Genomic DNA, 23,516 nt, shown 5'->3' on the forward strand with positions numbered 1-23,516 from the left:
CATCACATCTGTGAATGGTTTTCCAAATAAATAGGGCTGGAACTTGTTGATGGCACGAACAACTGCAAGCCGCATTTTCTTGGGCATAGAGTAGTTCATCTTGAACTTGGAGAGTACTCTAGAAGCATGAGCCATCATTTTCTCAGCACCTTTCTGAACTTGTGCTAGAACTTCACCTACACTGTAACCGCTAGCATTGGTTTGAAGTTCTGTCTTGGCATTCTCCTCATACACTAGAGATTATGTCAGCACCTCTTTAGGGACAAGAAAAGCTCTTTCTTCCACGTCGTTCTATGAAAATTTGGTGCGTCCTAGCCACTAGGTACCTCCAGATTTTTATTTTTTAGACATTGAAGAACACTTCCTTGGATTCAGGCAGAGGCATGCAGTCTGAACACATTTCAACAGAGTTGTCAGGCAGCTTGGATGCCTTTGAAAAAATGACAATGTCATCCAAATAACAAATATATGTCATTCATTTAAGGTGTTGAAGCAGTATCATACATTTGAAGATGGGTGGAGCGTTACACAATCCAAACAGAATAACATTAAAATCATAAAGACCATCATGAGTTATGAAGGCAATCTTTTCCTGATCAGCCTAGATTTGCCTGAGCATGTCTGCATGTCCATAGCATGCTTTCCTCTTTTCAAGCAAAGTAGGATGTCATCATTGCAAGGCATCTTTCATCATGATATTATTCGTTTGTAGGTAGCTGACACAGAAATGCAGTGTGTTGTCATTCTTCTTCCCAAGGACCACAGAAAAGGACTGAGGACTCTCAGAAGGTTCAGTTATATCATTTTGCAGCATCTTCTCCGCTTCCAAATTATTCGCCATTAGGTTAGCAACACTCTCTATGATTGTTGGAAGACTGGTGTATGATTTCCAGTGCTGATAGTGCTTCATAATGGGCTATTTGGCCTGTCTTTGGTCTGTTCCAGATTTGAAAACATCTGAAAATTAACCAAGAATGGCTATCACTTGCTGATATTGTTCATTGGTCAGGCTAGATCTTTTTGGCAGTTCTGAAGTAGCTTCCTCCCCTACATTGTCTGTAGTGGCATTGAGCATGGTTCTTCAGCCATGACACTAAGCTGCATTTGCTGGACTGGTTCAGCTATCCCTATGCACATACCTTTAGGGATTAATGTGGCTGGTCATGAAACTTCTCATTGACCACCTACAATGCTTATGATCATCACTGGCATGTAGATGACTTTTTTTTTTAAATTGCGAGTAGCTTTTAGTGATTGACAAAAGCTTCAAAATTTGACTGAGCATCTTAATTGATGAACAGAAATTGTCTTGTTGATGATGACGGATAACATTGCCTTCAGTGGCAAACAACTGCCCTGTGTAATCTTTGTTATGTGTGCTTGTTGGAATAGCTTTGTCAATTTGGAGCTCCCATCTTCCACAGTCTGACTGCTTGTGATGTCTGTGAGAAGTCCAATTGAGAATAACATTAAGACTGCATTCTGTTAAAACAATAAATTTGATGGGCTGTGTTCTGTCACTGATAGTCATTCTCGCAATATATATCCCTGTCAGCTGGACATATTTCTTTAGCTGGTGGCAGTAGGTTTCTGACATCACAGAAAAGAAAGGCCCTGATACAAGTAATGCCCGAACAGGTTGTTCATCAGTGAGGTTTACTGTCATCTTGGCGACTGTTCTCCACGGAGTATTTGCATATGTGACAGCCTCATCTCCATAGATAGTCTGCTTAGTCTCACTTAGTTTTCCTGAAGATGGTGGCTAGTGCAGTTATTTATACAAACTTTGAATATTCCAGAAAGATGGCATTTATACCAACACTGAATATTCTATAATATGCAAACATTACAAACTTATGACATTTCAAGAAACTTCCAGAAATAATAAATATTAAATAACAACTAACTGCTGATGGTTGGGTTTGAATTGGAAACCCAAAGCATGACAGCAAGTAACAGCCCTTTTCATGTAGTTACAGTTACAGGAAATATTTATTCAAAGATAAAACAATGATGTATAGGTATTATAAACTGACACTATTTGTAAACAACTAAATAAAACTTCATGTACAAAATTCCTCTCTGATCAGATGGACAATAAGTTACATTCTATCCACATGATCTGAGTTCAGGATACTTCACAGTTACAAAGAAAAATGCCAGCTGATTGGGAATACATCCACCCTCTGTTATCTTGCAGCATAATTTTTGGGACAATGCATATATGTACGGTATGAGAGGCTGGCTGTAGAGAGTAATAACTGTAGGGGTTACAATTACGAAAGTCACTTCAAAAGAAATGCACACTATTTCTTTTTTTTTTAAATCCATCTTTTATTCTAAATGTTTGTAAGTTTTACAGTGTGTAGGTACATCCTTTAGGAACAATATTTTCATTTCTCTACATAATTTCCATCCCTCTCAACTGCCTTACGCCATCTTGGAACCAGCACCTGTATACCCGCACAGTAAAATTCTGGACCAACCTGTTGGAGCCACTGTTTGGCAGTGTGCACAAGGAAATCCTCATCTCCGAACCTTGTTCTACAAAGAGAGTCTTTCAGTTTCTCAAAGAGATGATAGTCACATGGAGCCAGTTCTGGACTGTAAGGCGGGTGTTTCAGTGTTGTCCATCCGAGTTTTGTGATTGTTTTCATGGTTTTTTGACTGACATGTGGCCATACATTGTCGTGCAACAGCAAAACATCCTGCTTTTGCCGATGTGGTTGAACACGACTCAGCCAAGCTTGAAATTTCTTCAGTGTCATCACATATGCATCGGAATTTATGGTGGTTCCATTTGGCATGATGTCCACAAGCAAGAGTCCTTCAGAATCGAAAAACACTATAGCCATAACTTTTCCAGCAGAAGGTGTGGATTTGAATTTTTTTTCTTGGTGAATTTGCATGATGCCACACCATTGATTGCCTCTTTGTCTCTGGTGAAAAATGATGGAGCCATGTTTCATCACCTGTCACAATTCTTCCAAGAAATTCATCTCCACCATTCTCGTACTGTTCCAAAAGTTCGCTGCATGCCGTTTTCATGGTTTCTTTGTGAGCCACTGTCAACATCCTGGGAACCCACCTGGCACAAACCTTTTTTAACGCCAAAACTTTCAGTATTCTGCAAACACTTCCTTCCCCTATCCCAACGTAGCGTGATAATTCGTTCACTGTGATGCTTCTGTCAGCAGTCACCAATTTGTTAACTCTCAGCCCATTGTCTGGAGTGTGTGCAGTACAAGGCCTGCCACTGTGAGGAGAATCCTCAATATTGCTGTGCCTGCTTTCATCACGCAACCTGCTTGCCCACTGACTAACTTAACTGAAATCAACCTTTTTCAACCTCTTGTGGATGTTTCCAACTGTCTCGTTTTCATAGCACAGGAATTCTATGACAGCATGTTGCTTCTGATGAATGTCAAGTGTAGCAGCCATCTTGAAGACATGCTGTGATGATGCCACTCATGGGAACAGTTTGAACTAAGTTTGAAAACAAGTGGGAAGGATGTATGTATTTATACACTGTAAAACTTTCATGCATGCAGAATGAAAATTGTATTTTTACAAAAATAGTGTGTATTTCTTTTGGAATGACCCTCGTATATACAACAAATAAATTAGGATGTTGGGTGCAGGTGCTCCCTAAAGTGATGAGATTGGCGCAGTAGAGGAATTGGTGGTCGGCAGCATCAGACTGCTCAGATGACTGATAACCCTCTCCACATTCTACCAGAAAAGACAGGCTACTACCTAAAAGTTGTTGTTATTTCTGAGATAAGATTTTAAATACTGAGCAGGTAGAGTACAGTCTAGAGAATAAATCATTCAATATTTTCCTTACAGTTTGTGTTCCAAGTACATTAGGAAAAAATATCAAAATAATTTCACACAACAATTTCTGAATATAGCTGCCACCATTTCTCAGGTTAGCATTTAACTGTATAATTTTAGTATGTATGTTTTAAGGCTGAACAAATAGTATAACATGATTATAGCTTATCATTTTTCTTAATATTATGAGGGTAATCCCAAAAGTAAGGTCTCCTATTTTTTATAAGTACACAGACCTGATTATTTCTACAATGGTGTACATCAGTTTACAGCTTGAACATTTAGCTATTTTTTGACATAATCACCATTTCTGTCGATACATTTTTGTAGACGCTGTGGCAGTTTTTGTCTGCCCATGTCATACCAGCTCGCCTCCATACTGTTCAGAAAGTTATAAACCTCTTCTTTCACCTCATTGTCAGAGCTGAATCGCTTTCTGGCCAAATGTTCTTTTAACCTAGGGGACAGTTGATAGTCACTGGACACCAAGTCAGAACTAGAGGGTGGGTGGGTGATTTTGTTCCACTGAAACTGTTGCAGGACAGCAACGGTTTCCCGAGCGATAGCTGGGCGAGCGTTGTCATGGAGAATGTGTAAGTCCTTGCTCAATATTCCTCTTCTCCAGTTTTGAATTGCCCGCTTGAATTTTTTCAGAGTCTCACAGTACCTGTCAGCATTAATTGTGGTCCCAGCGATTCAGCTCTGACGATGAGGTGAAAGAACAGGTTCATAACTTTCTGAACAGCATGGCGGCGAGATGGTATGACATAGGCATACAAAAACTGCCACAGCATCTACAAAAATGCATCAACAGAAATGGTAATTATGTCAAAACATAGCTAAATGTTCAAGCAGTAAACTGATGTAAACCATTATAAAAATAAACTTATAAAAAAATAGGAGACCTTACTTTTGGGAATACCCTCATACTAACGTTAAAAATTATGAAGAATCTGTAGTTTGCTGTCCCTTATTCTTCTCCATCTCCTCCATATGGTTTCTTCCAATCAATCTGACAGTTGCATTCCGGCCTGAGTCACTAGAGATGGCAGTTTCATGTGTGCATGAGGTGTGTTTGTTTGTGTGAATGAATGTGTGTGTGTGTTTCCTTTATTGAAGAAGGATTTGGCTGAAAGCTAAATTGCAACAATCTTTTCGTTCTGCCGGTCTGCAAGTTACCATGCCATCTTTGTGGTGAGTAGCAATCTATTCTTTTCCATAATTGTGAGGAAAGGTATATTAGAGATAAGCTGAAATAAACCTATGTACTGATGGTAAAGTTTTATTTTTACCCAACTGGAAATAATTTTGGAGAGCTCCATTTCCTTTCATTGCAATGTGCTGGACACAGAAATCTGCATCAGCCCTTCTCTACCCCTAGAACCTTCAAAAATATAATTTACTACAGATATCTCAATATTTGAGTTTAAATGCTGTATGTGCTAAGTCTATACTTCTTCATAATAAACCAGAGACAGTATTGTGGAACTTAAAGCATTTTACAAGATGTCCTACGTATGACAGTGGTATCATCAGAATGTCTTTGTACAGGTGAATTATCCATATTACTAAATGACCATCCCAGAACCCGATACCAGTCGCATGTTGCCTATATAACAACTTCAAAGCATGAAACAAATTTTAGTTTTAATATTTCACATAATTATTGCCCAGATTTAAAATGCTGTCATAATATATTCACTAAGAGTTAAAAACTTGTGTCAAAAGTTTAACATAATAAGACAAATATTTAAATTAGAAACCATGCATTTATCTTGAGGCAATGTACCTGATGTCACACAAATACCCAGACTCTATTCATCCAGTATTTGAGAATAAGAGCACTTAGTGACTTCCAGAAAACTTTAAACTTGATTTAAAAGCTTAAAAAACTTTTTCTCAGTGACACCTTCCTCAAAATGAAGAAAGGAAAAAAGTTTATTGCTTACAATGTTTTTGCTGTTTGTACAGTAAAACTTCAGCATCAGACATGGCATTTTAATTTATTTTTTCTGTTCTACCAACTCTGCAATACAGTTTTCAGACAGTATCGTCATACACCACTGAATGTGCCTGCAAAATTATATCATCGCACAACAAACAGTTTAGAAGATATGACATTATAAACTTTGTGATGCATGAGAAACTTGCCTTGGAACATGAATTAGACTATATTCTTCCATGGTGTCACAATGAGAGCACTTAGCAACTTCCAACAAACTTAAAGCATAATTTCATATATTTTCTTAACTTTTGCTTGCTTAGCTGCTTAACATCAAATATTTAACATACTAACTCATTTGTAAAGTGATCAGATGTTTGAAGCTGTTTTATGTGTGGGTGTTAGATTCAGTGAATATTGGAAACATTAGAGACAAACACTTTTAGAACTTAGATTCTCATTTTATAAGACTACCACAACAAGAACAATACAGATAGAAGAAAGAAAAGTCACAATGTGACAACCTGAAGAAGTACTGGGTGATCATAATTAAACACAATGTTCAGAGTGATGCAGTGCTGTATACATCACAAAACACTGAAACATCATAGGTGTGTTCATTAATTGGTGCGCTCATGAAATATGCTGAAAAGAATAATAGTTCCACTTTCTACCACTGAGTGAAAATATGGCAGTGTAAGCAGTTAGAATGTGAGATGATTCCTGTTTTGACATGAGTACACTGTTTGTCACTTGGCAGTGAGTGTTGATTTGTCATGTGAAGTGACTGTTGGTGTAAAGGGTTAAGAATGATGAATTTTTCCATATGAAATGCAAGCAACAGCAGTGTTGCTCTGTGAGAGTATTGCTGACAGAAACAGGTGTGAAGGAATATGACCAAGAAATTTGAAGAAACAGCTGAATTGGGTGGTACAGCAGGGAGAGGGAGGCAACCTATTCCCATGGTAGTTGTCAAAGAAGTTGTTGTAGGTGTAACTATATCTGACTGTGCAGTACTTGCCTCAAATTCTGCAGCCAGTACTTGAACTGGGTCACAAGAACTGTCTTTTGCCTGGTCAACAGTTCAAAAAATTTTGTAGTGCATTTTACACTGGTAACCCTATGAGATTCAGAATGTGCCCAACTGAAGCCCCAGGATAGGCTAGAACACCATTAGTGCTAGAACACTGTAACTCCGCACTTTATGTTTTGGCACTTACAGAAATGGATGACATGGGGTCAGGGAATATTCTTTGGACAGATAAGGCACATTTTACTTTGCATGGTGCCTTGAATCTCCACCACATGTTGTGCAGGAACATCCACTGCACTCAGCTTACATGAGTATGTGGTGTTGTCTCACAAGCTCCTTCATTCTTGGTCCATTTTCTTCAAGGAGATGACACCTCATGGGCCTGGTAGGTGTACTGTGACATCTGCACGTTATGAAGACCTCACTGTGCAACACAAGATTTCAGCTTTGTAAGAATAGAACTGTGTCCACAACAATATTTTTATGCAAGATAGGGTGACCCCAAATGTCACTTGCCTGGTGAAAGATTTGATTTGACAAACCTTCAGTAACAACTGCATCATCTCTAGGCAATTTCAAGATGTGTGGCATTCCCGATCCCTTGACCTAAATCCATGTGACTTCTGGTTGTAGGAGTATCTGAAAGATCATGACTACAAGGGATGTATCTGGAATCTTCCTGATCTGAAGGATAACATACGACGACATATCATTCTGATTACACTGGATGTGCTCCAATCAATGTGCCATGTTATAGACGCAGCATGTTGCTGAGTTGGGAGACCATACAGAAACAGATCATGTGTATAAGGGATGTATTTGGACTCTTCCTGATCTGAAGGATAGCATACGATGACATATCTCTCTGACCACATCCTAATAAAAGTGCCAGAACCAGCATTATAATGTGTTCCATCGTTCCTTCCCTTTCCCTGCACCCATGCCATATTCTGACTGTTTATAGTGCTTTATTTTCACCTAGTGTCAGAAAGTGGAACTATTATTGTTGTCATCATCATCATCATCATCATAATTATATTATTTTTCCAGCATACTTTGTCAGCACCAAGTAATGAACATACCTATGATGTTTCAGAATCCTGTGATGTATACAGGCTGCACTGCAGCACTTGGAACATTGTCAATTTCATCATAACCATCTGGTATACGAAGAAAATGCAGCACTCAAGGAAATTACAGGAACGTAAGTTTTTATGTGATGAAAGACTTAAATAATGTATAAAAACCTCACTGAAAAGAAAATAATATAAATCAACAAAGAAGTCATAGGATCAGTAGACAAGTTTTTGTTGTCAATTTTTCTTACTGGAGCCACTGCTTCTCACTCAAGTAGCTCCTCAATTGGCAACACAAGGGCTGAGTGCACCCCACTTGCCAACAGCACTTGGCAGACCTGGGTGATCACCCATCTAAGGGCCAGCTAAGCCCACAAGTGCTTAACTTCAGCGATCTGGCGGGAATCGGCGTTACCACTGGCAGCAAGCCATTGGCAAAATAAAATACACAGAAGAATATAAATACCATGGAGTGCTTTTTGTCAACTAGAGTTTTCAAAATGAAGCTTCCTAGTCATTGAGTACAACAATTTGAACCACTGTGTTCGTTAGGTCTTGTTAAGAAAGAACATTTCTGGGATATGAAACATGTCGAGATATACAGTAAAAAGAAAGACAAGCTAATCATAAAAAATTAATATGTACCTTGTATTAACAAGAAATTTTTCCTGTACTGCTTAATGCTATTCAGGAGTATGCCAACTAAATGTAACACAGTAAATTGGAAATGAAAGTGCTACTTTGAAAAAAAGCTGCTGCTTCCTCGCTCATATGAAATAGCTGCTTTTTATATACTCTTATTATTGTTGTTGTTGTTGTCATCAGTCCGAAGACTGGTCTGATGCAGTACTCCATGCTACTCGAACCTGTGCAAGCCTCATCATCTCCGAATGACTACTGCAACCTAAATCCTTCTGAATCTGGTTATGTATTCATACCTTGCTCTCCTCTATGATTTTTACCCCCCCCCCCCCCCCCCACACACACACACACTTCCCTCCAATACTAAATTAGTAATCCTTTAACGTCTCAGAAAGTGTCCTATTATCCCAACCCTTCTTTAGGCAAGCTGTTCCACAAATTTCTTGTCTCTCCAATTCTATTCAGTATCTCTTCATTAGTTATACCATCTAATCTTCACCATTTTTCTGTAGCACTGCATTTCAGAAGCCCCTATTCTCTTCTTGTCTACCTTCAGGAGAGACTTCCTAAGCTTAATATTTTTTAACATTGGTATACTGGTATTTCACTAATTCATTACTACTTCTTTTGCAGTTTTATGATGAACAACACTACTTTCCTTTTAGCTAACAGAACTTTTCAATCCTTGATATTCAGATAATTCATAGAAAGAGTGGAACATATGATCTGTTGTTGATTTCTTTTTGAATTGGTAGGGATTTCCAATTTCTTACTTTATATTAAATGAGAGCTTGTTGAATACCTTTGTACCACAGTACGGAGCTCCAATCTGAATACCAGACAAGGAGGCAATGTCTGTATGAAAATAATTGTTGTCTTGTATTATGATTGTATAGACTGCATTTCAACTGAAACAGATTTTTGTTTCCAGTGACAAAAACCATTGATAAGTCACTGTACTGGGAAATTCTAAAAACCTTTATAAGGTCTCTGCAAAAATATTCAGTTGTTATCTTTACATAATATTCTTCCTGCTCACTTTAGCTGAAAAATACTTCATTTACTTTAGATGCATTGTCATATAAATGCCCACATAGCGGCTGCTTATGCCCCTGGCAGAACATCTGTGACCAGTGTGTAGTCTGCTCCACGTGCTCCTGAAGAGGAGTCAGTCACTCATTGAGCATCACCTGTATGCTGTGTGTTATGGAAACGTTACTGCAGACAAATGATAACATGCCTGTTGACATGCCAATCTCTAGCAGGCACTACCAGGGGCACCGGCCTCCCTCTCAAACAGTGTGACCATAGGCGATGGAAGCACTGCTATTGCAGGGACTATGTTGCATTCGCCATCACATGCATGCTGAGCATTATACGACATCCTTCCCTCCCACTGCTTATAAAGCTGCAGCTCAACCACAACCAAGGAGCAGTATATGAGCTAACACTTCTGCTCATACCCTGGAATTAACAGTGGTCTCATGTCTTATCATTCAGAGCTCACATCATCTGCGTAACACTAATCCGTCAATTGTCACATACAACGCTGCCCTTCTCGAACTCAATTCCTCAGCAGCCATCACAGTTACCATCATGTCCCATGTCACAATGGATTAATATCATCACCCAGAACATGAAAGGCTCTTGGTTATCCCGCATAAACAGATCAGGAGGATCCCTTTCAGTTGTATTATTCAGAAGTCACATTATGGAAGACTTTGTTCTTTCTGTATTGTGACAATAAAGTGTCGTTCATGATAATGGAAAGTCACAATTTATTGTGTGAAGCCTACCACTCAGGACACTAAAGTTTGTGAAGAGGATCAAGTTACATTGCTGTAACATCCAATCTCATCTGCCATCTGGCTGCAGTCATCTTCCATCCATGCCTGATGCTGCTTCTGTTACTCTGTATGGTACAGCCATGAGTGGCCCTCTTCTCAAAGGCAGCACTGTCTCAGCATAAAGCTGCTGACAGTAACAAAGTCTACATGTTGCAGCAACAAGAGCCATCTGGTGCTGATGTTCTGGCTGGGTACAGCCCTACCTCCAGCTGTGCCTGATGCTGCCCTCCCATTTCACACCTTCGCCAGAAGATACAGCCATGGCTGGCCTTCCTCACGAGAGCCCAGGACACAATCTCACTGCACTGGACCTCGGTTTCCACGCAGCTGCCACTCCCCCCCCCCCCCTCCCTAACTACCTCGCACCTTTCCCAAGAAGATGCGGCCATAGATGGCCTGTCTCATGAAGGTAGCAAACCACATCAGTTGGCATTGAGGTTCCAGTATATGTTCCCTCCTGCCAACCCTGACACTGTTTGCATGCTCTGTGCTCTGCATCTTCACGTAGAATATGGCGTCATGCTCGGCCACCTCACAGAACAAGAGGACTCATCTGCCACCTTGTTGCTGTCCTCCCCTCACCATGCCAGACACTGTTCCACACCTATGCATGAAGATGCAGCCATGGCCAGCCTCCCTTACAAGTATGGTGCACAACATCGGTTGACTACAAGCATACCCTCAGCATTTCCCATCACAGTAACTCGACCCACCCTTCCTTGCCATGCTCAACGCTGCACATCGTTCTTTCACTAAGAAAATGTAGCCATGACTATTTTTCCTAATGAGGGTTATGCAGCACCTTCGTGCCTTCATTACATCTGTGTTCCACATGACGTTGCTCGCCAGCTCTATCGCTTCCTCTGATGCTAATGTCGCTCCTCTCTTCCATATCTTTTCCAGTGGCATTGGCATGCAATTGTCTTTTTTCCAACCATGGTCCCACCTGGATGGAGCTCTCTCTCAACTGTGCCTGATGCTGCTGTCACACTTTGCCAAGAAGATGCAGCTGTGGCTGGCCTCCCTCACGAGGGTTGCGCAACACTTTGTGATTCCTATCTTCTGGCTGGTTTGCGATAGTTTGCTGGTTCCATTGCTTCCTCAGTGCTCTGCCGTCTCCTCCCCTACGCTCCTATGTATGCCATGACGATGGTCTTCGCACCTTTTCAGGCCTCTCTACTTATCCTCCTTTATGCATACAACATCTGGGAACAACTCTCCCACTATTCCAAGCCTCTCTACCAGTTGTTCTTCATCGATTCTCCTGTGTACACCACACTAGTCATGCCATTTCCTCACCTATGGGTCTCCCTTTCTTCAATGGTCTGGTGCACATCACATCTGGCATTTTTTTCCCTGTCATTATTGGCCCCCTTTGACCCTCTTACTCTCATGAGACTCGTGCATGACCCTGACATTCACAGTGCATCTGTCACCTCAAGCCCACATTTGTACTTGTCATGCAAGATCTTGACACCTCCCACTGTGTCCACCACCACAGACCCACATGCACGTTCCTCATGCATGTCCTCAGTGCCTGTGGGTCCCTGCTTCCCAGGTCCAAATCTCAGCCCTCTGGGCACATTACCCTTCCCCTTGCTGGCATCATCGCCCCTCCAGCATCTGACACTGGCGCATCCCTCCTTCACCTAGAAGATGCAACCGTGGCTGACCTTCGTCAAGAGGGTGGCGTAGTACTTCATGCCCTCGTCATCACAACTGTAATTCTGCATTTTCGTTCTCATTTCAAGCCTCTTCACAGCCATGCCTGGATTGTGCACTCCATCTGCAACAGCTGCTTCACAACTTCAGGTCCAGGGGTCCGGGGACAGCCTCACAGTCATCACAAGCTATAGACACCCTTGGACGTTCCACATTGCCTGGAGTAGGTACTGCTTCCTGTGGATGCCTTTTGGCACCATTGTCCTTCATCAGCTCCACTGGCTCCCCTCCTCCCCACCCACACGCAGGGGAAGGACTGAAGGGTCCGCAACCAATGTCAAGAGGCTTTGCTATCTTTTTCCTTAAAGTCAAAGGGATATCAAATACCTGACCACAAACTGGCCTCTGCCTCCTGCTGCTGCCTATAAAGATTTCCTGTGACAGCAAGCAGGCAGAAGTATATTAACTCTAACTTCATCGCACACGTCACACTTAATGGCAGCTTCACAGCCCATAAGTTGAAGCTCACAATAGCTGTGCCATGCCAATTGTCACTTTTGGAGCCTTTGTCTGTCTGATGCTTGCCCTCCCGGAACGTTGTACCTCGCAGTCATCACAGTTACCATCGCAAACTAGGTCACAATGGCTGTGCCACATTACCAAACCAGGAGAATCCATTTGAGCTGCATCATTCAGAAACTACATTATTTTCACTTTTGTTCTTTCTGTGCTCTGTTAATAAAGTGTCTCTTCCATGCTACTTGAGAGCTCATAATTTATTGCCTGCAACCTGCCGATCAGGACATTAAAAGGCACTACCCCATAAGGTTACCACATAAGACAACAGGGAGCAACAATGTGCAAAATAAGTAAGTTCTCTTGTTTTAAGTCAACAGCAAAATATGCTGCCCTAAGCTTGTTTAGTTTACTTATGTGTTGTGTCCATTTTAACTTCTTATCCAAACGGAGCCCAAGGAATTTTATATATAGTATTCCATTTAGTGTAAGGCCATTAATATCTACTTCTGGTGCTACCAGTGCAATTTTGTTTGTTTGAAACTGCTTAATATGAGTGTTTGTGAGATTAAGACTTAAACTGTTAGCTGTGAACCACTTATAACTACTAGTATAATCTGAGTTGTATCTGGTAACATGAGCTGGACTGTTGAATAGTATGCTTGTGTTACCAGCAAACACCTGCAGCTTTTGAACCATTCTTTAAGGTTATTGGAAGATCTTTCATGTTCATTAAGAACAAAAGTGAGCCCAGTACTGTCTTGTTGGTCCCCACATGGCATGTTTCCCTAGGCTAGTCAACATTCTGGTCTGAGTTGGCAGAGATGGGAGTCGTGTGTGTGTTTTCTTTTCTGAAGAAGGCTTTGGGTGAAGGTAAATGTGCCTGTCTGTAATTCAACATTCATCTTTTTGCTGAGAAGCAATCTCTCCTTTTCCAATAGTGATATTCCAACCTGGAGTTTCCATTGTTTGATTCTCCCAGTCGAGGTTAGTTTCAAGCCTGTCAATGCCATGCTTGTTGTCTGTTATAAAGACAAAGACTACTAAAAGAAAACCATTAATGCCATGACACTCAAGTTTGTCAATTAGAATTTTGTGATCCACACATTTACAGGCTTTGGCAAAGTTGCAACAGGATATTTTTTCTTGTTTCACTCTGCCAGCACTTCATTTGTGGGGTTCAGTGTTGCTCTCTCTGTGAACAATCTTTTATGAAAGCCAAACTGTGATGTAGATAACGAGTTCTACTCAGATATGTGTGGCTATCATATCACGGGATCCTTTCTTTTTTTATTAAAATTTTTGATGACTGGCAAAAGTGAAATAAATTTACAGTTAGCGATGGTTTGCTTATCTCCTGTGTTGTAAGTGGGTGTGCAAAAAACATTAAGAAAACTTACAGTTATTTAGTAACCATTCACAACAAGCATATTGCAAATTACTAGAGACAAAAAAAAAGAAAAATTCAGATCATGGAAGAAGCTGAAGTGTAGACATGGCGAGAAAAAGACCATGAAGACAATGCAATGGAAAGTTGGGGGATGCTATTACAAAATGTGCATGAACAACTTGGCTGCATGTAGCTGAAATTCATTATGTTTGTATTATACTGACACTGCACGTCACGAAACAATTCGCTTGCGACCGAGATTCACAGGCCAGAAAATTTATTACTGTATAGTAAAGCGATCTGTATTACTTTTCAAGCAACATAGATGCACAATCTTAAGTTCTGCTTCTTATATTTGTATTTAATTTTGCTGAAACAATCTGAGTTCTCCAAGGAACATTCGTTGGACTCGAAATCGCTCTATAGCTACTGGTACCAGCACAGGAATACTGGAAGCACGATAACTGTACAGCGTACGTACTCCTGCATCATGGAGTTTTTCAAGACAAGATGCGTCATTCATATTCTACAATAAAACATACTTTACTGATGCCAAATTCATTTTCAGGCCAAGACATTGATTGCATACACACACTCGCCCCCGACATAAAATTTGTGTTTGTCGTACACGTGTGTTCCATGACGTCATTTTGCGACATTCGCTCTGAAAATTACAAGAAACGTGATTGGATGATGAGACGGCAGCTGGCCAATAGTGTAGAACTTTGTTGCCTGCTGTGGTGCGCAGAGCGCCGCCATCTTGTTATTATTTTCGAAAATCTTTAAGGTTGGGATGCCGTCACGAAGCGTCAGGAATTAATGATAGTCTTTGTTGATAATTGCCGATTATAGAAGGCTACAAGACTTGACCGGTCCAAAAATTTGAGAATAGTGTGCAAGATGCGATGAACCAAGTACCATTTATAGGTGTCGATCAGAATTTCCAGAGATCATTAATAAGACACCCAATTCTTGTGTGAGGTGAGCAGTGTGTATGGGTTTGGGATGGAATTTCGTGTGGATCCTCTAGCATAAGAATCCCATAGTATAATGTGGTTATGCGTTAATTATTTCTAGTAGTCAGTACCAAATACGGAAGTCGCCATTTTTGTTTGTGATTACCTCGTGCAGTAAGCGACGGTACTATGGCATACCGCGCGGGAAGATGGGAGTAGTGGTATCAACGGTTGTGTGAATGTAAAGTGTAACCTTGGTTTGTTTGTAGAAATTGAAGCAATATTGAAGTTCTGTGATCTCCTTTCCTTGTGTTTACGGACAAAAGTGTGTATGTGCTTATGCAGACGAGTTTCTGACGAAAGGAAAGCGTTGTTAACTTTTTCATCAGAAGATACACAGCAACTTTAACTCAGTTAGGTACAGTATATTTTTACTGTGCGGCATCTTTCTGTTATAGATTCTCATTGTGTTCCGTGTTACAAACAGTACTACAAACTCTTGTTTGTCCTTTGTTCACCAGCATTAAACTGTCATATTTTGAAACGGCGTGAGAAACTGCATTTCTTTTTCGCATATCTAATATGTTTGTGTCGCTGCTCAGGTCTTTGTAACGCACTTCTTTTTTTTTTTTTTTTATTTTCGTGCATGAGTGCATTATTAGTAGAAGTTTGACTCGTCGCTATGCGGACCTAACAGCATTTCTACTGGTCTTGAATAATGTTTCAATCTGACGCCTGCGCGTATGTATTTCATTAGCGTATTGTGTGAACAATTGGGAGTCTCTGAAGGTATCCTACAGTATAGTAATGTCGAAAACTAGTTATCACAGTGTTTGATGCAATCATATCGTTTGCAACTAACAATTGTAAAGCTTAGACCAAGAAGTTGCGTCATAAAGTTTCACTTTTGACAGTATTGTATGCACTGAAGGGTAGATACAGGATTGGCCTATGCCCAGATATCACCACCACTGGTAAAATGTAATGTATGCCTATAGACTCACAATTGATTTGACTATGCACTGTGAATGACAAATTATGTTGTTGCATACTCAGCTGCCAGTATGTTCTTCCAATTCCAATGAAATATTGCTATATATCTCTGTAGAAATCCAGTGTTTCTTGTCAGAGGAAATTAGTTGGAAACACATTATGCTGCAATTAATAGAAAGTGGTCTGCACCCAGTCAAACAAGATAACTTGATGCTTGTTTTTGTCTCACAATGAAGGATTTTTCTGAAATGCAAAATTTCGATGTATTACCAGAAGTTCACAATCTAACATGCATAAAAAGTACAGTTAGGATCATTGTTACTTTGAAAGGCTTGTGTGACATGTTTCTGTAAATACAGTTACTTAAGTACATCAAGCAGTTGTGTGTTTTTAGTACTGTATATCTCCATCTCTGAAGATTAGATGGGTAGACCACATAACTAATGAGGAGGTATTCAATAGAGTTGGAGAGAAGAGAAATTTGTGGCACAACTTGACTAGAAGAAGGGATCGGTTGGTGGGGCATACTCTGAGGCATCAAGGGATCACCAATTTAGTATTGGAGCGCAGCACGGAGGTAAAAACTGCAGCGGGAGACCAAGAGATGAATACACTAAACAGATTCAGAAGGATGTAGGTTGCAGTAGGTACTGGGAGATGAACCTTGCACAGGTGTAGTAGCATGGAGAGCTGCATCAAACCAGTCTCTGGACTGAGGACCACAACAACAACAACATCTCTCCATCATAACTGCAGCAAAATCGAGATGCTGTTATGACTTAATACAAATATAGAAAGTATTCCTTATTAAACATGAATTGTAATTTCATGCAGTTTAGTGTCCAGATAATGTGTGCTCATATTGTCTAACTGAAATATCTCAGTTTGCTGTGTACAAAATTCCTGACACATTCAAATACTTCATTCTTAAGATGTTAGAAGTATGTAATTGGTTTGCAAGTATTTGTTATTAGAGAATCATTACTATGCATGGCTAGTTTTTCTGCCATGTATGCTTTGTAGTATTGCCAGGAAACATTTAAGTCAGTCATAATCTATTTAATTTTTTTTTGTTTGATAGACATTATTCTTATGGACTAGAAAACAAATGTTCCTTGTCTCAAATAATTCATGAAACAAAATGCTTCATTTAGCATCAGAGCTGTCTGTCTGTGTGTCATCATGGCATTGATTAATGAGAGGCTAGATCTTCTGAGTGTTCAAAAAAGTCTGAGACAATACTCAGGTCTAAATTCACACTTTTAAGATGAATTATTGCCAAGACATGTACTGTTGCTGTTTGGCAAAATTGATGCTGCTGGAATAAGAGTATATTAGTGGGCAATTATGCTGACTTATCACTGTGGCATTTCTTATTGCTTAGTGGTATGTATAGTGTATCAACTTGGATTTGGATGATCTGGTTCCTAGTTGCGAATTGGTAGAAATAGGTAAAAGTTGACAGGCTTTGTCTGGTGGTCATTTGATTTTACTTCAGCCAACCTTTGTCAACTGACAACTGGATGAGGTAGCCATTGATGTCTTCTATGTTACTTTGTATTTTATACTGTTTCCTTTCCTTGTGATAAGCAATGTAGTTACTGCAGTTGAAATTGTCCAACATACAGTTAACACACTTCAGACTTAGATACTAAATCACTGCAGAAATAAAATCCTTGCAATTACGACATGTTGTTGGCTTCTTGTCTTCTTTATTTCAGATTAGTACGATTTGCTGCACAGCAGAGTGCTAGCATTTGGTTGTCTGATCATTGCCAACCTTTGTGATTAGTGTGTGTATATTAGTACTATAGTTGTCATCATAGAATTGTTATTTCATTGTGTATGCTGATTTTTTATGGTAAAATTGGTGTTGAAGGAATTTCTAGTTCATTGAAATGTCAGTAGCTACAAAGTTTTTATTATTGGCTACATGATACATACATTTAAGCTGCCATTGCCTCTGTCTGTCAGTTCTCCTATAATAGAAGCTTTAATAAAATGGGGAAAAAAGCATAGTTTATAGTTATTCAATCTGTGTACAATACACAGTGTTGTCATATAGATTCTCGTGTACACATTTGTCACCTGTCTATTCATTTTTAAGTAACCAATGAGACATACTTTGAAACACAGAGTAGCCGTCATGAAATACAATAATTCGGACAAAAGGACCTTTTCCTATTTCAAATTCACCTGCTTGAATTCTTCTGTATTGTTCCATCACATTATAACCCTTTTGCTAGAATGCCGCCTCTTCTTCAGTGGCATCTCTGACAGAACACAAGTGATGGCATTGTCCCTGCCAGGTGACTTTATTGCATGATTACTACTTTCCATTTTGAGGTATATCTGGTTGGTAGTGTAAACAGACAGCCAGGTGTGAGGGTCTGACCTCCAAATCACAGCTAAGTGTGTTAACATTGGAGTTTTTTTGTGTAGTATGCTGAATAATAAGAGTTCACTGATTCACTATGTGGGATCAGTAAGGTGGATAACATTAAAATTAAAAGCATAGATATAATAGCTGTATTACCTGATAGGGGTCGCACTCTTTCCCTTAATACTGCTCAACTACATGTCAGTTCATGTGTGGATGGTGGCTTTCTTTTTCCGTCAACTGCTATCCTCCCTTTCCCCTTTTATAATTGGCCACAAAAGCTTGTATTTACTCTTAATTCTATATACCAGGTGGCAGTTCTTGAACTATATGAAAAAAAGGTAAATTAGTTACAAACTGTGGTGTTCACAAATTTTATTCAACATGTAAACGCCACTACAGATATTGTGATTTAGGTTTTTACGCTTCATATGGCTGCCATCATTGGCAATGATGTGATTCAGACAAATGGCAAAATTTTGCCTGACCCACTGAAGTGTTGAAACTTTGATGCTGTTGATGACCATTTTTAGCCCAAGAATGGTTTTGGGGTTATTGCTGTACATCTTGTCTTTATTATAACTGCCGGCCACGGTGGCCGAGCGGTTCTATGTGCTTCAGTCCGGAACCACGCGACTTCTGCGGTCGCAGGCTCGAAACCTGCCTCGAGCATGGATGTGTGTGATATCTTTAGGTTAGTTAGGTTTAAGTAGTTCTAGGGGACTGATGACCTCAGATATTGAGTCCCATAGTGCTCAGAGCCATTTGAACCATTATTTTAATATAACCCCGCAAAAAAGAAATTGTATGTGTTCAAATTAGAACAATATGGCAGTCAATTGAGGCCCATGCAAGTGGCCTCTGTGTACCCCAGAGCTAGAATGCAGTCCCCAAAGTGCTCCTACAGGACATTGAACACTCTCCTGCTTCATGGGGTAGATATATTCTTTCATGGACTGCATGTTGTCAAAAACAGGGCCACTTTGGATTATGAGGATGAAATAATCTTCCAAAACCTTAACATTCTGTCTGGTAGTCATCGTGCCATCAAGGAATATTATCACCGATTATTCTGTGACTGAACATTGCACACCACACAGTCACCCATTGAGGATGAAAAGACTTCTCAATTGTGAAATGCAGATTCTCAGTTTTCCAAACATGCCAATTTTATTTATTGACAAACTTGTCCAAATGAAAGTAGGCTTTGTTGCTAGACCAAACCATATGTGTGCATACTAGTTTCCATCATGCCTTGAATGTCCTAAAGCAAACTGTTCAGAAATTATGACCTTTTTGTTTCATGTAGTTTGATGATTGTCACCCTATATACCATAGTAACTCTGCTGAAATTACTGTGCGTGGTACTGATTGTTGTATCATTAAAGTGTAGTAATGGTATGGATGTAGATATGTTGTGATTTATATAAAACTAGACCCTGTTTTCTCCTAAAAATGAGAATATATATTCATTAATGTGTAATTTGTTTTTGTTTTGCATGTTGATGTTCATGTTCCTCAGGCTTATGCAGTCTCTCTCTCTCTCTCTCTCTCAGAAAGTTATTTAATTCAAGTGTGTGTGTGTGTGTGTGTTAAATTGGTAGCAAATACTAGCTGCAACTTTTGTTCATGTTTTGATGTATCTTTTTCTTTTTTTCCCCAGACTTCGTGAATAAAAATGGCAACATTGTCAGAACAGGCATCCAAGCTTTTGGATTTCAACCAAAAGCTAGATATTACGCTGCTTGATAACATTGTTGGTTGTATGTACAGCGGATTTGGGGATCAGGTATGTAAATGTCATGCACAAACATAAATGTATTGTGTGATGTTTCTAGATCAGTTATATTGGTGCTGAAATGATTAGGCCTACACAAACATAGGTTATAGCGGCTTCAGTGCAAGTGTGTGCTTAGTGCGGCTTGGTAACTTGTTTCCTTAGGTGTGGGAAAGGCTCATTCCATGTCAAATAAACAAATGGAAATATTATTTCAAACTGACCCTCTCGGATTTATTTGAAATTAAATATGCATGCAGTATTCATGTATAGGGTCATTCCAAGTTAAATGGCCTATTCTTAGATAAGCTCCCCCCTCAATACTCTTCAATATTGATGAAATTTTTACAGGATGTACATATAGACCTTAAATCAAGCACTGCCAAATTACAACTACATAAGTAGTATGGTTGGGCCACTGGCCACCTTTTTGTAAAGGCTAGTTTTTTTGACAGCTCCACTTAAATGAATAAATCATCAGCTTTGTATTACCACTGCTTAGTATCTAAGAGACCTGTCATGCTGAAACTTCATGAACCTGTTCAACTTTTTGGGTACAATAGCTTAAGTGCAGAACTAAAGATTAAATTATGGTAAATTCATCAAAATGTGCTATGAAAGTGGCTTGTAATTCTTCTCGCAACAAATTTTGAGTGTTTTATTGGCTTGTATCTACTGAAAGATTAACTTTCTGAAGCTGATTCTGTACTCATTTGCAGCCTGTGAGCATGTCAAAAAGCTCTGGCACTTAGATTCCTCAAATAGTCTAAGTTCAAAGTAGAGTCAAAAATTTAATCATCAATTTTTGTTCATATTCAAGAGGTCATATCTCAAAAGGGATCACTCAGATCTGATTTTTCAGAGCACTGCTGAAAAGAACTCACTTTGTTGGCTCAGAAAAAGTTGTTTTTATTTTTGAGACATTGCCTTTAAGAGCAAATAAACTTATATTTTCATTACATTAAAAAATACACGGTCGCATAGTCTTGTGTTGGTCCATGGTGGCTGGCCACTACCGTTCTTACTCTTTATGATTCCCACGCCATAACATTCAGTTCTCATTAATTCAGTTGCTGACGTGTTATTAATAGCAATGACAGTTGATTGTAGCAGGCTATAGTGGCAACTCTTTCTTGTTGCTGGTGGGACTGGAATGACATAAATAACTTGTTGGTTCGGAAGCCAACAAACAACCTGCCTTCTGGTGAATAGAATGAATGTTCAGGTCCATTAGGGTGCTTGAAACTGACTAAGGCCTTATTTTCCTCATCTGAAACTTGTGAGACATTACCAATCCATCATTTTACATCATGAATACAGATAGTTTATTGGCCTGGTTGCAAGGGTGCAATATTTTTGTAAGAAACAGTTGTTTGACTTAGATAAACATTTGCCACAACACAATTTGTATCATTGGGTACTCTTCTAGTACATTTCATTCAATGGCACAAATTGGTGATTCTCTCTTGTTCCTGATATTGTGCAGCCATTTTTGAATCTTTTTTCCTGTTCAGTTTTTGGTGTTTCAATTCCTTCTTCTGAAACAAAAATGAACAGGATTCCACTGATCTTCTTTGTACGAACACTTGCTCTTGCTGCCAGGCTCTTTACTTTTTTTCCAACTCCATCGCATAGAGATTTCCCATGGCTTGTAACAAAAAAGTTCCATTTAGTGGATTCCAGAATCATTTTGATGGCGGCATAGGTTCAGAAAAATTTTTGAAGTTTTCATACTGTGCTGCAGACTCATCACTGAAGTAGTAAATATGTGTGATTTTTCCAAGGCAACACTTCATTCTTCCATTAATTTTACTGTAAAAGCATGTACAACGATTGCGTCATGCTTCAGGCTGTCGCTTATTACACAGTAGCTGATGGTATTGATGTCAAAGTTATTTACGAAGTACACAACAAATGAGTGCGAAGTTGCTTGGCTGTTATTCCTGTGAAAATCTTGAGTTGCGTCTTGGACAATGAATGAATAACTTTCAGAAAAATTTAAGAACCTTCAAGATCACAGCACGTCAGCAATCATTGGTTAATATATTAAAAAACTAAAAACACTCCTTGATTGCGAAAAAAGCACCTAGTGTTAAGTGTTAATTCGGATTTTGGCATAGATAACTGCACCTTCTTGAAAACAACAATAAAACCCACAAGTGTCTAAAAAGACCTGTTTCAATGATTAAAAGAACACCATAGCTATACAATTATAAACGAAAAAGAAAAGGAAACACAAACAGCACATATGCACAAAGTCAAAACCACTACTTAACTTAGTGGTGTATGCTCCACCTCACACCGGCCTATGATCGATGGGCCATGATTAAATTAGATTAATACTTGTTCCATAGATCATGAATATGACACTTCGTAATGATGTGGAATGTGTCAGGTTAATGAAAGATGTCTGTACAAGATATTACATTACACAATATATTGCATGACACTAATGCTTAAGTTAGTTTTTTTTCCTCCCTTAATTTATATCTAAAAATTCAGCCAATGAGTAGAAGGAGTTGTCATCTAGAAATTCTTTTAATTTATTTTTAAATGTTGGTTGACTATCTTGTCAGGCTTTTGATGCTGTTTGGTAGGTGACCAAAGACTTTTGTGGCAGCATAATTTACCCCCTTCTGTGCCAAAGTCAGATTTAACCCTGCATAGTGAAGATCATCCTTTCTCCTGGTGTTATAGCTATGCACAGTGCTATTACTCTTGAACTGGGCTGGATTATTAACAACAAATTTCATAAGTGAATGTATATACTGTGAGGTTACTGTGAGGATCCCTAGATCCTTAAATAGATGTCTGCAGGATGACCGCGGGTGGACTCCAGCTATTATTCTGATTACACGTTTTTGAGCAATGAATACTTTTCTACTCAATGATGAATTACCCCAGAATATGATACCATACGAAAGCAGTGAATGAAAGTAGGCATAGTAAGCTAATTTACTGAGATTCTTATTACCAAAATTTGCAATAACCCTAATAGCATACGTAGCCGAACTCAGACGTTTCAGCAGACCATCAATGTGTTGCTTCCAGTTTAACTTCTCATCAATGGACACACCTAAAAATTTTGAAAATTCTACCTTAGCTACAGACTTCTGTTCAAAGTCTATATTTATTACTGGAGTTGTGCCATTTACTGTACGGAACTGTAGATACTGTGTTTTATCAAAATTTAAAGAGAGTCTGTTTGCTGAGAACCACTTAATAATTTTGTGAAAAACATCATTTACAATTACATCACTTAGTTCTTGGTTTTTGGATGTTATTACTATACTTGTATCATCAGCAAAAAGAACTAACTTTGCATCTTCATCAATATGGAATGTTAAGTCATTAATGTATATCAAGAACAGTAAAGGACCTAAGACCGAACCCTGTGGGACCCCGTACTTGATAGCCCCCCAGTTTGAGGAATCAGCTGTTGTATTAACATTACATGAACCACTT

At 39.3% G+C, this 23,516-nt stretch overlaps 1 protein-coding gene across 2 annotated transcripts in view; it reads left to right on the forward strand.

Annotated features, from left to right (window-relative positions):
* Positions 1 to 14,660: 14,660 nt before the first annotated feature.
* Positions 14,661 to 23,516, forward strand: part of LOC126279057 (exportin-1) — a 150,205-nt gene continuing 141,349 nt past the window's right edge. The window contains exons 1-2 of one of the 2 annotated variants that reach the window (XM_049979488.1): positions 14,661 to 14,926; positions 19,938 to 20,063. In XM_049979488.1, coding sequence (XP_049835445.1) covers positions 19,953 to 20,063 — 111 coding nt within the window. In that variant the 5' untranslated portion in view covers positions 14,661 to 14,926; positions 19,938 to 19,952. Of the gene's footprint in view, positions 15,320 to 19,937; positions 20,064 to 23,516 lie in introns of both variants that reach the window. The other variant, XM_049979486.1, reaches the window with a different exon arrangement.

The sequence above is a fragment of the Schistocerca gregaria genome, chromosome 6 (genome assembly GCF_023897955.1).
Source record: "Schistocerca gregaria isolate iqSchGreg1 chromosome 6, iqSchGreg1.2, whole genome shotgun sequence".
Lineage (NCBI taxonomy): Eukaryota > Metazoa > Arthropoda > Insecta > Orthoptera > Acrididae > Schistocerca > Schistocerca gregaria.